Source organism: Thalassophryne amazonica, chromosome 2 (genome assembly GCF_902500255.1).
Source record: "Thalassophryne amazonica chromosome 2, fThaAma1.1, whole genome shotgun sequence".
Taxonomy (NCBI): Eukaryota; Metazoa; Chordata; class Actinopteri; order Batrachoidiformes; family Batrachoididae; genus Thalassophryne; species Thalassophryne amazonica.
The window spans coordinates 38,690,622-38,710,691 of NC_047104.1; the positions used below are offsets into that span (position 1 = coordinate 38,690,622).

General features: G+C 40.6%; 1 protein-coding gene across 1 annotated transcript; it reads left to right on the top strand.

Moving 5' to 3' along the window:
- Window positions 1-12,894: 12,894 nt before the first annotated feature.
- LOC117502055 (putative gonadotropin-releasing hormone II receptor) lies at window positions 12,895-19,737 on the top strand. The gene is made up of 3 exons (XM_034161047.1): window positions 12,895-13,716; window positions 18,372-18,576; window positions 19,226-19,737. The coding sequence occupies exons 1-3, from the start codon at window positions 13,186-13,188 to the stop codon at window positions 19,720-19,722; spliced, it is 1,233 nt and encodes a 410-aa protein (XP_034016938.1). The 5' UTR covers window positions 12,895-13,185; the 3' UTR covers window positions 19,723-19,737.
- The last annotated feature ends 333 nt before the right edge of the window (window positions 19,738-20,070 follow it).

Below are 20,070 nucleotides of genomic sequence, written 5' to 3' on the forward strand. Positions count from 1 at the left end.
ACTGTGAACTGTGGCTTGAATTCAGAGTTCGATGTCATCTCACAAACATTCTGCGGCCCTTGGACCCAAAAAGAACAATTTTACTCTCGTCAGTCCACAAAATATTCCTCCATTTCTCTTTAGGCCAGTTGATGTGTTCTTTGGCAAATTTTAGCCTCTTCTGCACATGTCTTTTATTTAACAGAGGGACTTTGCGGGGGATTCTTGCAAATAAATTAGCTTCACACAGGCGTCTTCTAACTGTCACAGCACTTACAGGTAACTCCAGACTGTCTTTGATCATCCTGGAGCTGATCAATGGGTGAGCCTTTGTCATTCTGGTTATTCTTCTATCCATTTTGATGGTTGTTTTCTGTTTTCTTCCACACGTCTCTGTTTTTTTTTTTGTCCATTTTAAAGCATTGGAGATAATTGTAGATGAACAGCCTATAACACATCCACATCCAAGTCTCAGCTGTCGTCTGTCATCTGTTGTGATTAGTTTTTTGTTATGACTGTTTTTCTGTGCTTGTGGGTTTTTTTTTTTTTGCTCTCCAGTGGTGTTGCGTGAGTTCAATACAGCAGCAATGGAGGTTTTTCTTTTCCCAATTCTTTCCTTGTGTGTGCTTTTATGTGTACTCATGTACCAGACCAGCTTATGTGTGTTGTTGTTTGTTAAGTGTGTCATGAAGCCGGTCACGGTTTGCTCAGCCCTGCTCGTGACCTAGGGCAGGGATATACATCTGGAGCTGGGTCCCCGGGCACCCTAAAAGGCGACCTCTGCACCTAACTGGCAATTAGGATGGGTAAACATGCAGTAAACACATTTTATTGTGCAGGGAACATGTTCCTTATGTGCATATGACAATAAACTCCTTTTGAATCCTTGAATAAGTTTTTGCACCTGCGTATAAGTTTTCCTCTCTACAATCAACTTTTTAATCAAACTACGCTGTTCTTCTGAACAATGTCTTGAACGTCCCATTTTCCTCAGGCTTTCAAAGAGAAAAGGCAGCGCTAGCAGCGTCATGACTGAGCCCGAGCAGTAATTAAGAGATTATCGCCCTGTTTGTGCTTAAACTGCCTTGTTTCTGCTTACAACCGACTTTAGAATGATTTAAGAGGTTTTACATTGTCATCTGACAGTTAATAATCACATTATTAGTGTGAAGTTCGCTGATCCACAGCAGGATTGTTTTCCACCGGCGCGGCTCCACCTGAAGCCCAAGGCATCAGCGCAGTTCCACCAGCGCGGCTCCACCTGAAGCCCGAGGCGTCAGTGCAGTTCCACCGGTGTGGCTCCACCGAGGCCCGAGGCGCCAGCGCACATCCACCGGCGCGGCTTCACCGAGGCCCAAGGCGCCAGCACACATCCACCGGCGCGGCTCCACCTGAAGCCCGAGGCGCCAGCGCAGTTCCACTGGCACGGCTTTACAGAGGCCTGAGGCGCCAGCGCGAAGTTTTCTGACCATGGGTCCGAAGAAGGCACTGACGGCGGAGGAGGGAGACGATATCAAGAAGTCCCTGGACTTTTTGTCTGAGGAAATCTCTGTTGTTAAATTGCAGCAGAAATCCATTATGGAGCTGGTGGAAGAAGTGAAGGCTCTCTGGATCCAGAATGCCGAGAAAGACCGGCGTCTGGTGTACCTGGAGAACCGTGTGTGCGGAGTTGGAACAGTACACAAGGATGAACGACGTTATTATTACAGGAATTCATATTAAACCTCGATCCTACACACGGGCGGTGTCAGAAGACAGTGGAGGGGAGGCCAGTGAGCAGGAGGCCAGCTCAGTGGAACAACAGGTGACTTCCTGCAATCTAAAGGTATTCAAATGGACTGTAATAACATTGAAGCATGCCACCCCCTGCCCAGGAGAGAGGATGGAGACAAGCGAACTGTTATAATGAGGTTTGTCAACAGAAAACATAAAATGGCATTGTTGAAACAGGGACGGAAACTCAAAGGAACAAACGTATTCATCAATGAACATCTGACCAAAAGAAACGCAGACATCGCCAGGAACGCTCGTTTCTTAAAAAAGCAGGGAAAAATTCATCCAACTGCAAAACATTTATCAAATTGAATGGAACACCAGAACAAGCGAAGGTTATGGTAATCAGGAACATCGAGGAACTGGACAAATACGACCAATAAGGTATGAGGACACAAACACATCACAACACCATGACACAGACCAGAGGAACCTATTCATCTACTACATCATCTACATCTGGAGACAAGAAGGATATAACTCACAGGATTGCTGATCATGGAAAACTAGAACTGAGAACATTTAAATACACAGACCACAATGTACTGGACTTGGAGCATGATATAGACCCGGACAATAATTTCTTCTCAAATATCAATGACAGTTGTTGCTATTATACAGATGAACAGTTTAATCGGATCATTAAAACGGATAACAAATGATCAATAATCCATTTCAACAGCAGAAGTCTATATGCAAACTTTAACAACATTAAAGAATATTTAAGTCAATTTAAAAAAATATTTAACATAATTGCTATATCAGAAACATGGATCAATGAAGATAAAGGAATGGATTTTGAACTGGATGGATATGAATTTAATTGTGTAAACAGAAAGAATAAGAGTGGAGGAGGAGTGGCTGTGTATGTGGATAAGAACATGGATTATAAAATAGTAGACAATATGACAACTGTGACTGATAACTTATTAGAATGTATAACTATTGAAATATGTGAAGAAAAAAGCAAAAATGTATTAGTCAGCTGTATATATAGAGCACCAGGATCTAGTATTGAAACATTCACTGACTGTATGGGAAAAATGTTCTCAAAAACTAATCAAAAAACTGTTCATTTGTGGTGACTTAAATATTGATCTGCTCAATCCAAATAAGCATAAAATAACAGATGACTTTATCAGTATAATGTACAGTATGAGTTTATATCCAAAAATCACCAGGCCAAGCAGAATTACATCCCATAGTGCTACCTTAATTGATAATATATTCAGCAATGATATTGAGAATAACACTGTGAGTGGATTATTAATCAATGACATTAGTGACCATCTACCAGTTTTCATCATTTATTGATTACTTAAGGAACAAGAAAATAATTGAGAAATTAACACAAAGCATTTTATCTCAAAATTTAAGTTGCCCTGTTCAATAGATAAATGAAAAAATCTGTAACAGTTAATTAAACTAAGTGCTCATTGACTTGCAGTTAATAATCTCAAAGAAAGAAATCCCTGTTCAGTGTTCCTCACAGCAGTGGATGGAAAAGAAATTATAGACACTGAGAATAATTGTAAATATAAAACATCTACCGATTTAAATGAAATTGATATGGTGGTGGTAAAACAGGTCATTGAATGGATTGCAGAACCATTAACATACATCTGTAACTTATCATTTCAAACCGGAAAATTTCCCAATCAAATGAAAATAGCTAAGGTTGTGCCGCTGTATAAGACTGGGGATAGACACCACTTCACAAATTATAGACCTGTTTCTTTGCTTCCACAATTTTCCAAATTATTAGAAAAGTTATTCAATAATAGATTAGACAAATTCATAAATAAACATAAATTACTTACTGATAGTCAATATGGATTCAGAGCACATAGTTCAACATCACTTGCATTAATAGAATCAGTTGAGGAGATTACAAACGCCATAGACCACAAATTACATTCAGTTGGAATATTTATAGACCTTAAAAAGGCTTTTGATACAATCAATCATGACATATTAATCAATAAACTTGAACAGTATGGGATTAGGGGGTTGGTGTTGCACTGGGTGAGAAGCTACTTAAGTAACAGAAAACAGTTTGTGAAGTTGGGGGAATATACATCATCATGCTTGGACATTGCTTGTGGCATCCCACAGGGGTCAGTATTGGGTCCAAAACTGTTTCTAATTTATATAAATGATATTGCCAATGTTTCCAAAATATTAAAATTAGTATTATTTGCAGATGACACAAGCATTTTTTGTTCAGGGGGGGATTTGCAGGAGTTACTGAGGAGGATCAGTATAGAAATGGGAAAATTGAAAATATGGTTTGACAGAAACAAATTATCATTAAACTTAAGTAAAACAAAATACATGTTATTTGGTTATTGTAATACAGACATACAGGTTCAGTTACAAGTCGAGGGGGTAGATATTGAAAGGGTACATGAAAATAAGTTTCTGGGGGTGATAATAGATGATAAGATTAACTGGAAGACTCATATAAAACATATACAAAGTAAACTGTCAAGAAGCATTTCAGTTCTAAACAAAGCGAAACATATTCTGGACCACAACTCACTCCGCATTCTTTACTGCTCACTGGTTTTACCATATTTACAGTACTGTGCAGAGGTATGGGGTAATACTTATAAAGGTACAACACAATCACTATCAGTAATGCAGAAAAGAGCTATAAGAATCATTCATAATGCTGGCTATAGAGATCATACAAATCCACTATTTTTACAATCCAAAATCTTAAAATTCACAGACTTGGTTCATTTTCAAACAGTGCAAATCGTGTATAAAGCAATAAACAATTTACTTCCAGCAAATATTAAAAATATGTTTTTTAACAGATCAGGGGATTGCAATCTGAGGGGGAAATTTAATTTAAAACATCAGTGGGCACGAACAACATTAAAAGGTTTCTGTATTTCTGTCTGTGGGGTGAGGATGTGGAACGGATTGGGAGTGGGGCTCAAGCAATGTCCAAGCATGAACCAGTTCAAACAGTGGTACAAAAATATGTTTTTTTCTAGGTATAGGGAGGAGGAAGGGTAATGAGGGTTAGGGTGTTTTTGTTTTTTGCTTCAGCTTGTAAATACGAGGTCTGTTAGAAAAGTATCAGACCTTTTTTTTTTTTTTCTTTTTCAAAAACCTGATGGATTTGAATCACGTGTGCTTGCAGGAGCCAACCTTGAACCTTCGTGCGCATGCGTGATTTTTTCCACGCCTGTCGGTTGCGTCATTCGTCTGTGAGCAGGCTTTGAGTGAGCACTGGTCCACCCCCCTCGTCTGATTTTCATTGCGAGGAAAATGTCTGAACGATTGGAGCAGCGCTGAATCAAATTTTTCCAGAAACTGTGAGAGACAGCCAGGTGGAAACCATTCGGAAGATTCAGACGGCTTTCGGTGGCTTTTCAGTCGAGTGAGTATCAGAGAAATTGTGTAAGAGCTGGACATGTCACAACATGTGCTGTGAGACTTCCAACACGGAGGTGCTTTTTGTTCTGTGCCATTAGTGGCTCCATCCCGACGCGCGAACCCTCCGCCTGTGTTTCATTACAAAATCTTCTTTCACAGTGGAATGTGCCGAAAAAGTGCTGATGTCCACCTCTTCTGCAATTTCTCTGGTAGTCAGACGACGTCCCGGATCAACACAGCGTTCACTTTGGAAATGATCTGGTCGTTTCAGCCTGTCGATGGCCTCCGCCATTGTGCACCATTTTTAAACTGGTTGTAACACTCCTTATTCTGTGTGATGCCTGTAGGATCGTCACCGAAAGCTGTCTGAATCTTCCCAATGGTTTCCACCTGGCTGTCTCTCACAGTTTCTGGAAATATTTGATCCTTTCCTTGCAATGAAAATCCAACGAGGGGGGGAGGACCAGTGCTCACACAAAGCCTGATCACAGGCAAATGACGCAACCGACAGGCATGAAAAAAATCACGCATGCACACGAAGGTTCAAGGTTGGCTCCTGCAAGCACACGTGATTCAAATCCATCAGGTTTTTGGAAAAAAAAAAAAAATAAGGTCTGATACTTTTCTAACAGACCTCGTATATAGTATTTTGTATGTAAGTAGGTATGTGTTGGTGTATATTTATGTTTGTGTATATATATATATACACTCAACAAAAATATAAACGCAACACTTTTGGTTTTGCTCCCATTTTGTATGAGATGAACTCAAAGATCTAAAACTTTTTCCACATACACAATATCACCATTTCCCTCAAATATTGTTCACAAACCAGTCTAAATCTGTGATAGTGAGCACTTCTCCTTTGCTGAGATAATCCATCCCACCTCACAGGTGTGCCATATCAAGATGCTGATTAGACACCATGATTAGTGCACAGGTGTGCCTTAGACTGCCCACAATAAAAGGCCACTCTGAAAGGTGCAGTTTTATCACACAGCACAATGCCACAGATGTCGCAAGATTTGAGGGAGCAATTGGCATGCTGACAGCAGGAATGTCAACCAGAGCTGTTGCTCGTGTATTGAATGTTCATTTCTCTACCATAAGCCGTCTCCAAAGGCGTTTCAGAGAATTTGGCAGTACATCCAACCAGCCTCACAACCGCAGACCACGTGTAACCACACCAGTCCAGGACCTCCACATCCAGCATGTTCACCTCCAAGATTGTCTGAGACCAGCCACTCGGACAGCTGCTGAAACAATCGGTTTGCATAACCAAAGAATTTCTGCACAAACTGTCAGAAACCATCTCAGGGAAGCTCATCTGCATGCTCGTCATCCTCATCGGTCTCGACCTGACTCCAGTTCGTCGTCATAACCGACTTGAGTAGGCAAATGCTCACATTCGCTGGCGTGTGGCACGTTGGAGAGGTGTTCTCTTCACGGATGAATCCCGGTTCACACTGTTCAGGGCAGATGGCAGACAGCGTGTGTGGCATCGTGTGGGTGAGCGGTTTTCTGATGTCAATGATGTGGATCGAGTGGCCCATGGTGGCGGTGGGGTTATGGTATGGGCAGGCGTCTGTTATGGACGAAGAACACAGCTGCATTTTATTGATGGCATTTTGAATGCACAGAGATACCGTGACGAGATCCTGAGGCCCATTGTTGTGCCATACATCCAAGAACATCACCTCATGTTGCAGCAGGATAATGCACAGCCCCATGTTGCAAGGATCTGTACACAATTCTTGGAAGCTTAAAATGTCCCAGTTCTTGCATGGCCGGCATACTCACCGGACATGTCACCCATTGAGCATGTTTGGGATGCTCTGGACTGGCGTATACAACAGCGTGTACCAGTTCCTGCCAATATCCAGCAACTTCGCACAGCCATTGAAGAGGAGTGGACCAACATTCCACAGGCCACAACTGACAACCTGATCAACTCTATGCAAAGGAGATGTGTTGCACTGCATGAGGCAAATGGTGGTCACACCAGATACTGACTGGTATCCCCCCCCTAATAAAACAAAACTGCACCTTTCAGAGTGGCCTTTTATTGTGGGCAGTCTAAGGCACACCTGTGCACTAATCATGGTGTCTAATCAGCATCTTGATATGGCACACCTGTGAGGTGGGATGGATTATCTCAGCAAAGGAGAACTGCTCACTATCACAGATTTAGACTGGTTTGTGAACAATATTTGAGGGAAATTGTGATATTGTGTATGTGGTAAAAGTTTTAGATCTTTGAGTTCATCTCATACAAAATGGGAGCAAAACCAAAAGTGTTGCATTTATATTTTTGTTGAGTGTATATTGATATCAGTTTATGTGTGTAGGAATCAATGTGTATATGTGGCAATGGGTATTATTGGTTGTGGGGAAGAAGGGGTAGGGATAAATAAGCTGATGCTTCACCCTACCCCTTTTCGGACATGGGTACACATTAGGAACTTTTTTGTTGTTGTTTTCACTGATCTATCTTGTATTTGTTGTATCAAATGTTCGAAATAAACAGTTTTCATTCATTCATTCAAAAGCATGTTCAACAGGTGCTGGCTTCATCCTTAAATAGGGGACACCTGATTCACACCTGTTTGAACACCCTCTTTTCTACTTTTTTTTTTTTTTTACTAATAGTCCAATTTCATAGCCTTAAGAGTGTGCATATCATGAATGCTTGGTCTTGTTGGATTTGTGAGAATCTACTGAATCTACTGGTACCTTGTTTCCCATGTAACAATAAGAAATATACACAAAACCTGGATTAATCTTTTTAGTCACATAGCACTACTATTATTCTGAACACTTCTGTATATAAGGCAGCTGATGGTGATGAGATTCATGCTGGCTGGGGTAAAATTTAGAAGCTTCACTGCAGGTCACACCCCACAGATGTGCACAGACAGAGGAGGAGAGGAGACAATGTAAGGGACAAAAGTGTGTGTGTGTGTGTGTGTGTGTGTGTGTGTGTGTGTGTGTGTGTGTGTGTGTGTGTGTGTGTGTGTGTGTGTGTGTGTGTATGTGGGGGGGAGGACTTAAGACTCTTCAAATAAGAAGGTCAGCAGCCATGAAGCCACAGCAGCCTGGACATCCACAGAAGAGGATTTCACTTTTTTACGGAATGTGTCGCTGTGCCGGGAAGGTGAGTTCATAGAGTTCATATTTCTTTAAGATGCTTTAACCAGAAGATAAATAAGGTGCTCGTAAAGACGCACCACTGATGTGCAGTACCTGAAATATCTCATGAAAGAAAACCCTCTTCAGCTGCAGAATGTAAAGCATATATTTCAGGAGTAATATATAGAAGTAAAAATTTTGCTATATTCAGTTTGTATTTGAGACCAAGAAATGCTTAATAATTCAGGAGTCCAGGTTTGACACGTAGCAAATACAATTTAACCCAAAATATAGCTTTCTTAATATATTTTTAATTGTACATCAGTATATCATAAGATTCAGCGCTTATTAACTTTCCATTCCATTCTCTGCAGACCTGGCGACATGAACACATATACATGAATACTTTTGAAAGTTGTGGATGGGCCAGTTGTCTGCCTTGGTGGTTGCCATCCAGGAACGAAGGTGGTTACATGGTGTTGTGGATTTGTGCTCCTAACTTGAGATGTGTAGAAATCACTAACTGCTTTACACAAACATTATTCTAACAAGAAAAAAAGATTAAATATGTTTTAATTATAATAGTTTTTGCTCGGACAAATTTAAACATTAAATTGCCGCATAATAAATCTTTTGAAACTGTTCAATTCTGAAATAAAATAAAAAAAATAATCCAGTGCATGCTATTGTAATTTCACTTTATCCTACAAATGATCATTATGTGTCAGATGGACATCAAATGTCAGGTTTGGTCTGGGAACATGTGCTGGTGTTACTGCATCGAACAGACGATGGAAACAGCCGGGCTCTTGTTTGGCAACCACCCAAAAGGACTGAAAGTAGTCCTCTGCAGCAGCCATGTCCAGTTGCTGGAGTCCTCAGCAGTGATGTAGTGCACATGGCCAGTGTCATAGCAGAAACATCAGCATCGTCAAGCAACCTCACCACTCCATAAACTCACCATGTCTCTTGACCTCAAAGGACCCAGAGACGGAATGTCAATATGAAGATAAGCGAGTCTCTTGACAAGTTTGTTCACAAACAGATTCACTCTTGAAGGCATTGAAGCCTCAGAACCAGAGGATCCTCCAAAAGGGCCCACTAAAAACATCTACAAGCTTAGGTTAATGGTTAGTGTCCACATTTCACAACTTTACTGTAAGACAGGAAGCAAAGGACTGTAAAGACTTGGAGCAATTCTCCTGGAAAGATATCAACAAACTCCTTTGTTTGATTTGATTTTTTTATTTCTTTGTTTATTTCAGTCAGCACACTCATGCAATAACAGAAAATAAATGAATAAATAGATTAAAAAAATAATTAAAAAAGAAAACACATCATGAATATACTTAAATGCCCTAACCTATTTATACCATATCAATATTAAAAATAAAACATTCCTGTCAGACTACAAACGAAAACAATCACAATCACCGATACTGGTAAACGTCAGTTTCTTTTACCATTTTGAATACTTTAGTGAATACTGTAAGCACTTAAGATTTTTGTACATTCTTTTAAAATGATTTATATTGGTGCTCTGCTTGAGCTCCAGCTCAAAACTTTTCCACAAATCCACCCCACAGATTGATATGCACATCCTTCTGTTACTAGTTTGACTTCTATTCTTTTTGAAATTCAATTCTCCTCTCAAATTATAGCCACCTTCTCTTTCCATAAATAGATTTTGTATTTTTTTTTTTTTTTTTGGCAATAAATTGTTTCTGGCTTTGTACATGATTTGTGTTGTTTTAAATTTGACCAAATCCATAAACTTCAAGACGTTTGATTTTACAAATACAATGGGTTGGTGTGTTCTCTGTATCCCACTTTAGTTATTATCCTTATTGCTCTTTTCTGTAGTATGCATAGTGGCTGCAGGGTGCTTTTGTAGTTGTTTCCCCATACCTCCACACAGTAAGACAGATATGGTCAAAATAATGAACAGTAGAGTCTGTGTAAGGCTTTATAGTCCAGTATCTATTTTGTCCTCTCCAGAATTGCAGTGCATTTTGCCAGTTTTGATCTGACGTGGCTTACATGAGGTTTCCAGCTGATTTTGCTGTCTATGGTCACTCCAAGAAATTTATTTTGACATACTCTTTCTGTGTATTTCTTATAATCAGGTCTACTTGAACATTCATGGAATTTCTTCCAAACATCATCTTTGTTTTCTCTAAATTCAATGATAATTTGCTTTTGTCGAGCCATAATTTTACTGTATTCATTTCTGTTGTGATCAGCTCCAAAATCTGTTGCAAGCTCTCACCAGAACAATAAATATTTGTATCATGTGCAAACAGTACAAATCTCAATAACTTTGAAACCTTACGTATATCACTGAGGCTGTGCCTCATTTTCGTCACGGCAGCACAAATTCATTGTAATTCATTCTGTGATAGCTGCATGAAATTAAAAGTGAAGCGGGTGGGGGGTGGGGGGTGATTATAGTTAGGGTTGGGGGTAGGAATAGGGTTAGTAATACTGAGTTAAAAAAAAAACTGTCATGAAAATTTGACTCATTTTGTGACGGGAGGATGAAAAAAAGTGTGAGACTGGAACTCAACATTTAGTTTTTGCAAAGCAACAGGCCATGTGGACACCAGCCATGCAGTCAGAAGGCTTCAAATGTATGAACAGTAAGCTGCTAGGGGCAATAATGCATAGATAAAAATATTAGTTTTATGTTATATGACTGTCACAAACTTGCTCGATAGTCCCTGTGCAGTGTGGAAAGAATATCTCGTGGGTGCTCCAGAGACTGGGGGACACAGTAGAACTGGATCAGTCAGAATGTTTCTGTGTAGGCTCTCAGTTGTCCAGGTGGTTTCCATAGTAGAGAAGCTTGAATCTTCGACTGGACTGGGTTGCTTGATGCGAGGACGTTTCGCTTCAAATCGCAGAAGCTTCCTCAGCTAAAATTCTTGCTCTGGTGGTCTGACTTCTGTCTTGACTCTTGTCGAGAAGAATGATCCGAAGTCACAAAAGCTGGAGTTTTAAACCTAACCAGACCCCTCCTACCGAGAGGTAGACTGCTAAGGCTAGTGACTAAACAATAGCTCTAATTAGAACCTATTGTGCTCTAGTTAGCACTCTCCTAATGACAGGGCAGCTGTGGCTCCCTTGACGACTCTGCTGATGATGTGAATGACTCATTACCATGAACAAAAGACTGAAACTGCTTTGACCTGAGTACCCCATTGTAAACAGGGGACAAAGCGTGTCTCAGACCCCCTCCCCGGTTAAGGCTGGGTTTCAAACATTTCACAAAGAATGCCTCCTTGACCCCTCTCTCAAACCATTTCTTCTCTCTGGCTAATATTTTAACTTCCTTGTCCTCAAATGTGTGGTTAGTGTCTTTAAGATGGAGATGAACTGCAGACTGAGGTCCACTGGCGCCCTCTCTGCGGTGCTGGTATAGCCTTTTGTGTAAAGGTTGCTTCGTCTCACCTATGTAGTGTTCGTTACAGTTTTCCTGACATCTGATAGAACACACTACATTGCTCTGTTTGTAACTAGGGATCATGTCCTTAGGGTGAACTAATTTCTGTCTCAAGGTGTTAACCGGTTTAAAGTAAACTGGGATTTTGTGCTGTCTGAAGATCCTCTGTAGTTTTTCACCTACTCCTGCTAACCATCGTGACATCGTGACCATCGTGGGTACCCACGATGGTCCCTGGACAAAGAGCAGAAGTCCCAGAGAACAAAGAGACCAGATAGACAGGAGACGGAGACAAGAAGAAGAGGAGTGTCTCTCCCTTATTTAGCAGATGTCAGGAAAACTGTAACGAACACTACATAGGTGAGACAAAGCAACCTTTGCACAAAAGGCTATACCAGCACCGCAGAGAGGGCGCCAGTGGACCTCAGTCTGCAGTTCATCTCCATCTTAAAGACACTAACCACACGTTTGAGGACAAGGAAGCTAAAATATTAGCCAGAGAGAAGAAATGGTTTGAGAGAGGGGTCAAGGAGGCATTCTTTGTGAAACGTTTGAAACCCAGCCTTAACCGGGGAGGGGGTCTGAGACACGCTTTATCCCCTGTTTACAATGGGGTACTCAGGTCAAAGCAGTTTGTCTTTTGTTCATGGTAATGAGTCATTCATGTCATCAGCAGAGTCGTCAAGGGAGCCACAGCTGCCCTGTCATTAGAAGGGTGCTAACTAGAGCACAATAGGTTCTAATTAAAGCTATTGTTTAGTCACTAGCCTTAGCAGTCTACCTTTCGGTATTAGGGGTCTGGTTAGGTTTAAAACTCCAGCTTTTGTGACTTCGGATCATTCTTCTCGACAAGAGTCAAGACAGAAGTCAGACCACCAGAGCAGGAATTTTAGCTGAGGAAGCTTCTGTGATTTGAAGCGAAACGTCCTCGCATCAAGCAACCCAGTCCAGTCGAAGATTCAAGCTTCTCTACTATCAGTCAGAATGATGGTAATGGTGAAAAACCGAGGTTGAAAATATGATTGTGAACAGTAAATGATACTTTTCTGGTGGGATTATGGGGAAGGTCTACCTTAACTTTATTAGTATGTGGGGGCACCAACCCCTTCAAGCGCCACCCTTGAGCCACCTATGTCTTAGAAAGCTATTTCCAATGTTTTTGTCTCATACACAGATTGTCATTTGGATGCAATTACGATGATTGCTTTTCGATGTGTTGCTGTTGAAGATTGAACAGTCTGGAAACCCGTCTTGTGCTTGTTAGAGGCCATCATGCCATCTTTACCCATCAGTAGACATCAGAGAGGTAGATAGGCTATGCAGACCAAGCTGTTTTCTCAGTGTCATCCGAGATATTACTCAAATATTTTTAGTCTTGTCACGCAGATGCATCTTGGCTCATTTTGTCTTACCTCACTTTGCACCAGCCTTAATGCAGCAGAACTAAATGCTGACTGCTTGGTGATGGTCTGATGATGAACGTCTCCTTGTGTGGACCCCAGAGCTCAGGGTACGACCTCAATGCCAGCTGTGACTGGTTGGACGGCCTTCCTAATTGGACATCAGTGGACAGCATGCTGCAGCTCCCAACCTTCTCCACAGCGGCTAAAGTGCGAGTGATCATTACCTTCATCCTGTGTGGAACATCGATGATCTGTAATCTGGCTGTGCTGTGGGCCGCCGTCACCCACAAGCACAAATCTCATGTCCGAGTACTAATCATCAACTTGATTGCAGCCGATCTCTTGGTCACTTTCATCGTGATGCCTGTGGACGCTGCGTGGAACATGACGGTCCAGTGGTTGGCCGGTGACCTTGCTTGTAGAGTCCTGATGTTCCTCAAGCTGCAGGCGATGTACTCCTGTGCCTTTGTCACAGTGGTGATCAGTCTGGACAGACAGTCGGCCATCCTCAACCCTTTGTCCATCAGCACGGCCTGCAAGAGGAACAGGATCATGCTGATGGTGGCGTGGACGATGAGCACCTTGTTGTCAATCCCTCAGGTACACACACACACACACACACACACACACACACACACACATACACACACACACACACACGTTGGAGTGTTAACATTTGAGTAAAACACATCAGAACTCTGAGTGTTAAACCTTGCACAGTGTTGAAGTGGTTTAACATCAAAACATTACTACTGTACAAGTGAGTTCATTTGAATGAAATTAACTCAAGAATATTAACACTATACACAGTGAAGTTGAGTGACTTCAGATGATGCTGACTTTGTACTATTTCTGGGTCAGCATCAGGTCAATGCATAAAAAGGCCGTCGGTGCATCGGAGTCCTTCGCTGTCGGATTTCCCAACCCCAAATGATCAGAGAATGAAGATATTTGAATTGCAAGTTATTCTCACAACTCTCTTATGTGAGTTCAGAGGGCACCGATCTTGATCTATGTTCTCTGGGTAAAATCCAGAAGGATTTCATTGTCAGTGACTGCCTCGACCCTACAGTACCACTGTGGTAGAAACTACCAGTCTGGTAGCTTCTGTCACGTTGGTACTGTCACTCCAAGACCCTCTATACAGTAATCATGCTCCCAGCAAGACTAAAACCATCTGGAGTTGCCACTGTCACAGTATCACAGCGATCATGCCACCACATGGTTACAAAATGCCAGCTTACGGTTCCATTAAAACAGTTGTGTTCTGGCCAATCCAGTCTGACATTTTTTTTTTCATCCTCCCATCACGAAATGATTCCAATTTTCATGACAGGGCTTTTATTAAAACTCACTATTACTAACCCTACTCCTACCCCCAACCCTAACCTTAACCACCCCCAAACCCCCTGGCTTCACTTTTAATTTTGTGCAGCCATCATGGAATGTATTACAATAAATTTGTGCTCCCATTACGAAAATGTGGCGCTTTTCGTGACAGTATCACGAACCAATAGATTAATTGTCTATTTCGTGCTGCTGAATCACCACATGCCGTTAGATATGGTAGGTTCTGGCAGACGGTGGTATGCTTTGAGGACAAGATACACACTCTCTGATTCTGGATCTTTGTGCAGAATCTCAGATCATGTTCAGAGGCAACATGTCTGCACAGCATCTTAAACTATTTACTGCTACAGTATCTGTGCATGACATCTACAGCATGAATTTTTGATCTGAGGTGAGATGTAAACTTCGCCGTCCAGCGTCAACATCAAATGTAGCAAAGCTCCTGACCAGCAAACTTCGACTTTGATCACAAGTCAAACATCCTGCTCTGGCACCAACCGTGCACAAATTCTAATGCTTCACTATGATCCAACATGAATACATACGGATGACTTGGTTGTTTGATCAAACCACAATGCAAGGTCCATAAATATTTGGACACATGCACTGAAGTTCAAAGCAAACTCTGAACGCAAGTCAGAATTTCAGATTCACTTTCAAGATATTTTCACTCAAATTAGTTGAATGGTGCAGAAATTACAGCAGCTTTTGCACGTGACACAATCTTTTGAATGGACCAAATGTAATTGCAGGGGCAAATGTAGTTTTGATCCTTTTCATGGACCAAAATAAATAAAAATCCCTGCCAAATACGGTTCCTGAACCCTCTGTTCAGCATCAGGTAACTCAGCTAAATACATTTATACCACATCATGAAAATTCAGTAAGGTATATCTTCTATTATACATTCCACATCTAAGTTGGAACTCTACTAGTGTATACTAAAGTACTCCTAAATATAAAAAAGGGGAAAAAAGAGGAAAAAAACAGAAAGAAAGAAGAAGGGACAGAGCCACCTAGGTGCCTGGTCTTGAGAACCAGGGATCGTAGAACTCTCCCTACTCACCCAAGCGGCTCAAGAATAAGGACAGCACATACATAAGTGACATTTACACAAATAGGGCAGTAAACAACATATACTAGAAATATCACACCTACATAATATTATAGGAATAAGTACCTGAAACCTAAATGTTCCTACAGAAAAAGATTGAAATATACAACCCCTGGCAAAAATTATGGAATCACCGGCCTCGGAGGATGTTCATTTAGTTGTTTAATTTTGTAGAAAAAAAGCAGATCACAGACATGACACAAAACTAAAGTAATTTCAAATGGCAACTTTCTGGCTTTAAGAAACACTATAAGAAATCAAGAAAAAAAAAATTGTGGCAGTCAGTAACGGTTACTTTTTTAGACCAAGCAGAGGGAAAAAAATATGGACTCGCTCAATTCTGAGGAATAAATTATGGAATCACCCTTTAAATTTTCATCCCCAAAACTAACACCTGCATCAAATCAGATCTGCTCATTAGTCTGCATCTAAAAAGGAGTGATCACACCTTGGAGAGCTGTTGCACCAAGTGGACTGACATGTATCATGGCTCCAACAGGAGAGATGTCAATTGAAACAAAGGAGAGGATTATCAAACTCTTAAAAGAGGGTAAATCATCACGCAATGTTGCAAAAGATGTTGGTTGTTCACAATCAGCTGTGTCTAAACTCTGGACCAAATACAAACAACATGGGAAGGTTGTTAAAGACAAACATACTGGTAGACCAAGGAAGACATCAAAGCGTCAAGACAGAAAACTTAAAGCAATATGTCTCAAAAATTGAAAATGCACAACAAAACAAATGAGGAACGAATGGGAGGAAACTGGAGTCAACGTCTGTGACCGAACTGTAAGAAACCGCCTAAAGAAAATGGGATTTACATACAGAAAAGCTAAACGAAAGCCATCATTAACACCTAAACAGAAAAAAACAAGGTTACAATGGGCTAAAGAAAAGCAATCGTGGACTGTGGATGACTGGATGAAAGTCATATTCAGTGATGAATCTCGAATCTGCATTGGGCAAGGTGATGATGCTGGAACTTTTGTTTGGTGCCGTTCCAATGAAATTTATAAAGATGACTGCCTGAAGAGAACATGTAAATTTCCACAGTCATTGATGATATGGGGTTGCATGTCAGGTAAAGGCACTGGGGAGATGGCTGTCATTACATCATTAATAAATGCACAAATTTACATTGATATTTTGGACACTTTTCTTATCTCATCAATTGAAAGGATGTTTGGGGATGATGAAATCATTTTTCAAGATGATAATGCATCTTGCCATAGAGCAAAAACTGTGAAAACATTCCTTGCAAAAAGACACATAGGGTCAATGTCAAGGCCTGCAAATAGTCTGGATCTTAATCCAATTGAAAATCTTTGGTGGAAGTTGAAGAAAATGGTCCATGACAAGGCTCCAACCTGCAAAGCTGATCTGGCAACAACAATCAGAGAAAGTTGGAGCCAGATTGATGAAGAGTACTGTTTGTCACTCATTAAGTCCATGCCTCAGAGACTGCAAGCTCTTATAAAAGCCAGAGGTGGTGCAACAAAATACTAGTCGTGTTGGAGCGTTCTTTTCTTTTTCATGATTCCATAATTTTTCCTCAGAATTGAGTGATTCCATATTTTTTCCCCTCTGCTTGGTCTAAAAAGGTAACCGTTACTAACTGCCACAATTTTCTTTCCTGATTTCTTCTAGTGTTTCTTAAAGCCAGAAAGTTGCCATTTGAAATGACTTTAGTTTGTGTCATGTCTGTGATCTGCTTTTTTTTTTTTTTTTTTTACAAAATTAAACAACTGAATGAACATCCTCCGAGGCCGGTGATTCCATAATTATTTCCAGGGGTTGTACATCTACCTAGTCTGTAGACATTATCTATTAAAGAACCATTTAAACTGAAGAACCATTAAAAATCTACATCATGTAAAAGAGTATAAATCCTGAAAGTTGGCTAACTATAGCCAGAAGAGCTACCGTAATTTAGTGTATAACTAGCCCAGCACACCTTGCTAACCAAAAAAGCTAAATAAGGCCAATAACTAGAGTATAAAGCACAATAGTGTCGCTATACCCAACAATAACGATCGTAGCAACCAATACATATAACAACAAATGTAAACAAGTGTCTATTAACATGAATTGAACAAACAGAAAGGGTGTTCACTTTTTTAGCCACAGACATTTCAAAGGTTCTCTGGTATTTGTCATCATAATGTCACAGCATCGCATTCAAGAATGTACAATACAAGTTCAAATTAATATAAAAAAAGAGGTTTGAAGTTTCTTTTCTCTGTGGTGTGTTTTGTGGAAAATATGCACCAAAATGCAGGAAATGGCACCTAAACTTTTTTTTTTAAATTTAGTCAAGTCTTACTCGTTCACCCCCCCCCCCCCCCCCAACTTTTGTTTATTTATTTTTACAAACTCCTGGATCTTTCCTTGTTATTGGACAGTTGTGACTCTAAGTGTTGTTTTGTCACTTTGGTGATATTAAAAACTTAATTGGGTCATGGATTATGCAGAATTATTTTGATAATGTAAAAATAAACTGCATCAAAGTGAGCAATAAAGAGAAGGTTTGACCAGGGCAAGCGTACAGTACAGGGTGTAAAATGATGGTAACTATAAAGACAGGAAGACCAAATCACCAAAAAACAGTTAAAATAAAACGTGTATAATTCTAGAACAACATCCGATGGAAAGATGAGGCAACATCCAAGTTGTAGCTGACTGAGGCGAACACTAGATTATGGAGACAGGGATAAAACTCTTTTGACGTGTAGCATACCACCTCACCTGTGATGGACAGTGCCTCATGTTTTTATTCTTAATCCCACAGATGTTCATATTCCACAGTGTGAGCATCACCTCCCCAAAGAATTTTACCCAGTGCACCACTAAAGGGAGCTTCATCACTCATGGGCAGGAAACAGCCTACAATATGTTCACCTTCTCCTGCCTCTTCCTGCTGCCTCTGATCATAATGATCATGTGCTACAGCAGAATCTTCATCCAAATCTCCAGACAGATGACAACACAGAGCTGTAAGTTCACTGCCAAGCCAACAGAGCAAACACACACAGACATAAAAAAAAGATACGTGGCTCTGAACTGAACAGGTGCATGGCATCAAGTGTCAAATTTATCTATTTATTCTTTTGCGGTTCTGCAACACCAAATATTTCCAAAGCACTCTGCAATAAAACAAATGCAATTACAACGAAACAGAAGCGGCATCAGCAGGTTCATGATGCACAATGTCCCCGTTTGTACAGTCGTCAAATTATATTATTATCACTGAATTGAAAACAACAGTTAAATTTAACAAAATTTGACAGTTTGAAGCACACACCTGGAAGTAGTCCTTCCCGCAGCCACCTGCTCTATGTACACTGTTGACCCACTGAAAAACTGAAATAGTGAAGGACAAACTGAAATAAATCCATCTTCTAACTATAATTTTTATACGTCTTAACACACATTTTATTAGAAAAAAGTTTTAGCAAAGGCCTATGTAAACTTATGTCTCTACACATAAACAGAATTGTGTGACTGTGAGGGTGTTTAACAGGAAATTGCAACCATATTAAAGTGTAAAAAGCCAAATAAAAAAATACATGATGTGGATCCTTTATAAGACAAATACAGAAGCAGCGACTTCTTAATTCTTGGGTATTGTGTTTTTTCCTTTAGTGTCCTCCAGCGAGCCGTGTTTACGATGCTCAAAGAACAACATCCCAAAAGCACGAATGAGAACCCTGAAAATGAGCATCATCATTGTGATCTGCTTCATTGTCTGCTGGACGCCGTACTATCTGCTGGGTTTGTGGTACTGGTTCTTCCCAGACGACCTGGAAGGAAAAGTGTCTCACTCCCTCACCCACATCCTGTTTATCTTTGGACTTTTCAATACCTGCCTGGACCCCATCATCTACGGCCTCTTCACAACGCGCCTAAGAAAGGGTCTGAGGAGCTGTGCAGCAATGTCACGTTTGGAATCAAACAAGGTCCTAACTGGGACTTTCAAATGTACTGTGTCTGCAGTGCCCCCGAGCAGAGACCTGACTACTGTTGGACAGGAGAGCAACAGTGGGCAGGCTGAGCCAAAGTCTTCTGACAGTGTGTGTCTGTCTACGTTTAGCCAAGGAGGAAAGCAGGCGTCCCATGTCAGCGCTGAGAGCTCCGTATGATCAGGACAGAAACTGAACCGGTCATCTTGATTCCATGACCACACAGTGCACGTGATGATACGGACTGAAACCAGAAATGCTCAGATCTGTCAGGATAACTGCAGCCTTACTGAACAATAATGAAGCTATTCCAAAACTTTAAGGATAAATTACACCCTCCAAAAACAGAAATTTGTGATGCCCAGGATTTTAACAATTAATTCAACAAATATATATAGTGGTGTGAAAAAGTGTTTGCCCCCTTGAGCTTTGACAGGTTAGAATTTTTCTTTAGGATGTCAAACAAAACAAAACAAAACAAAACAAAAAAAATTCAGGTTTTGTATATTAAAATTTCTAAAATTCTGC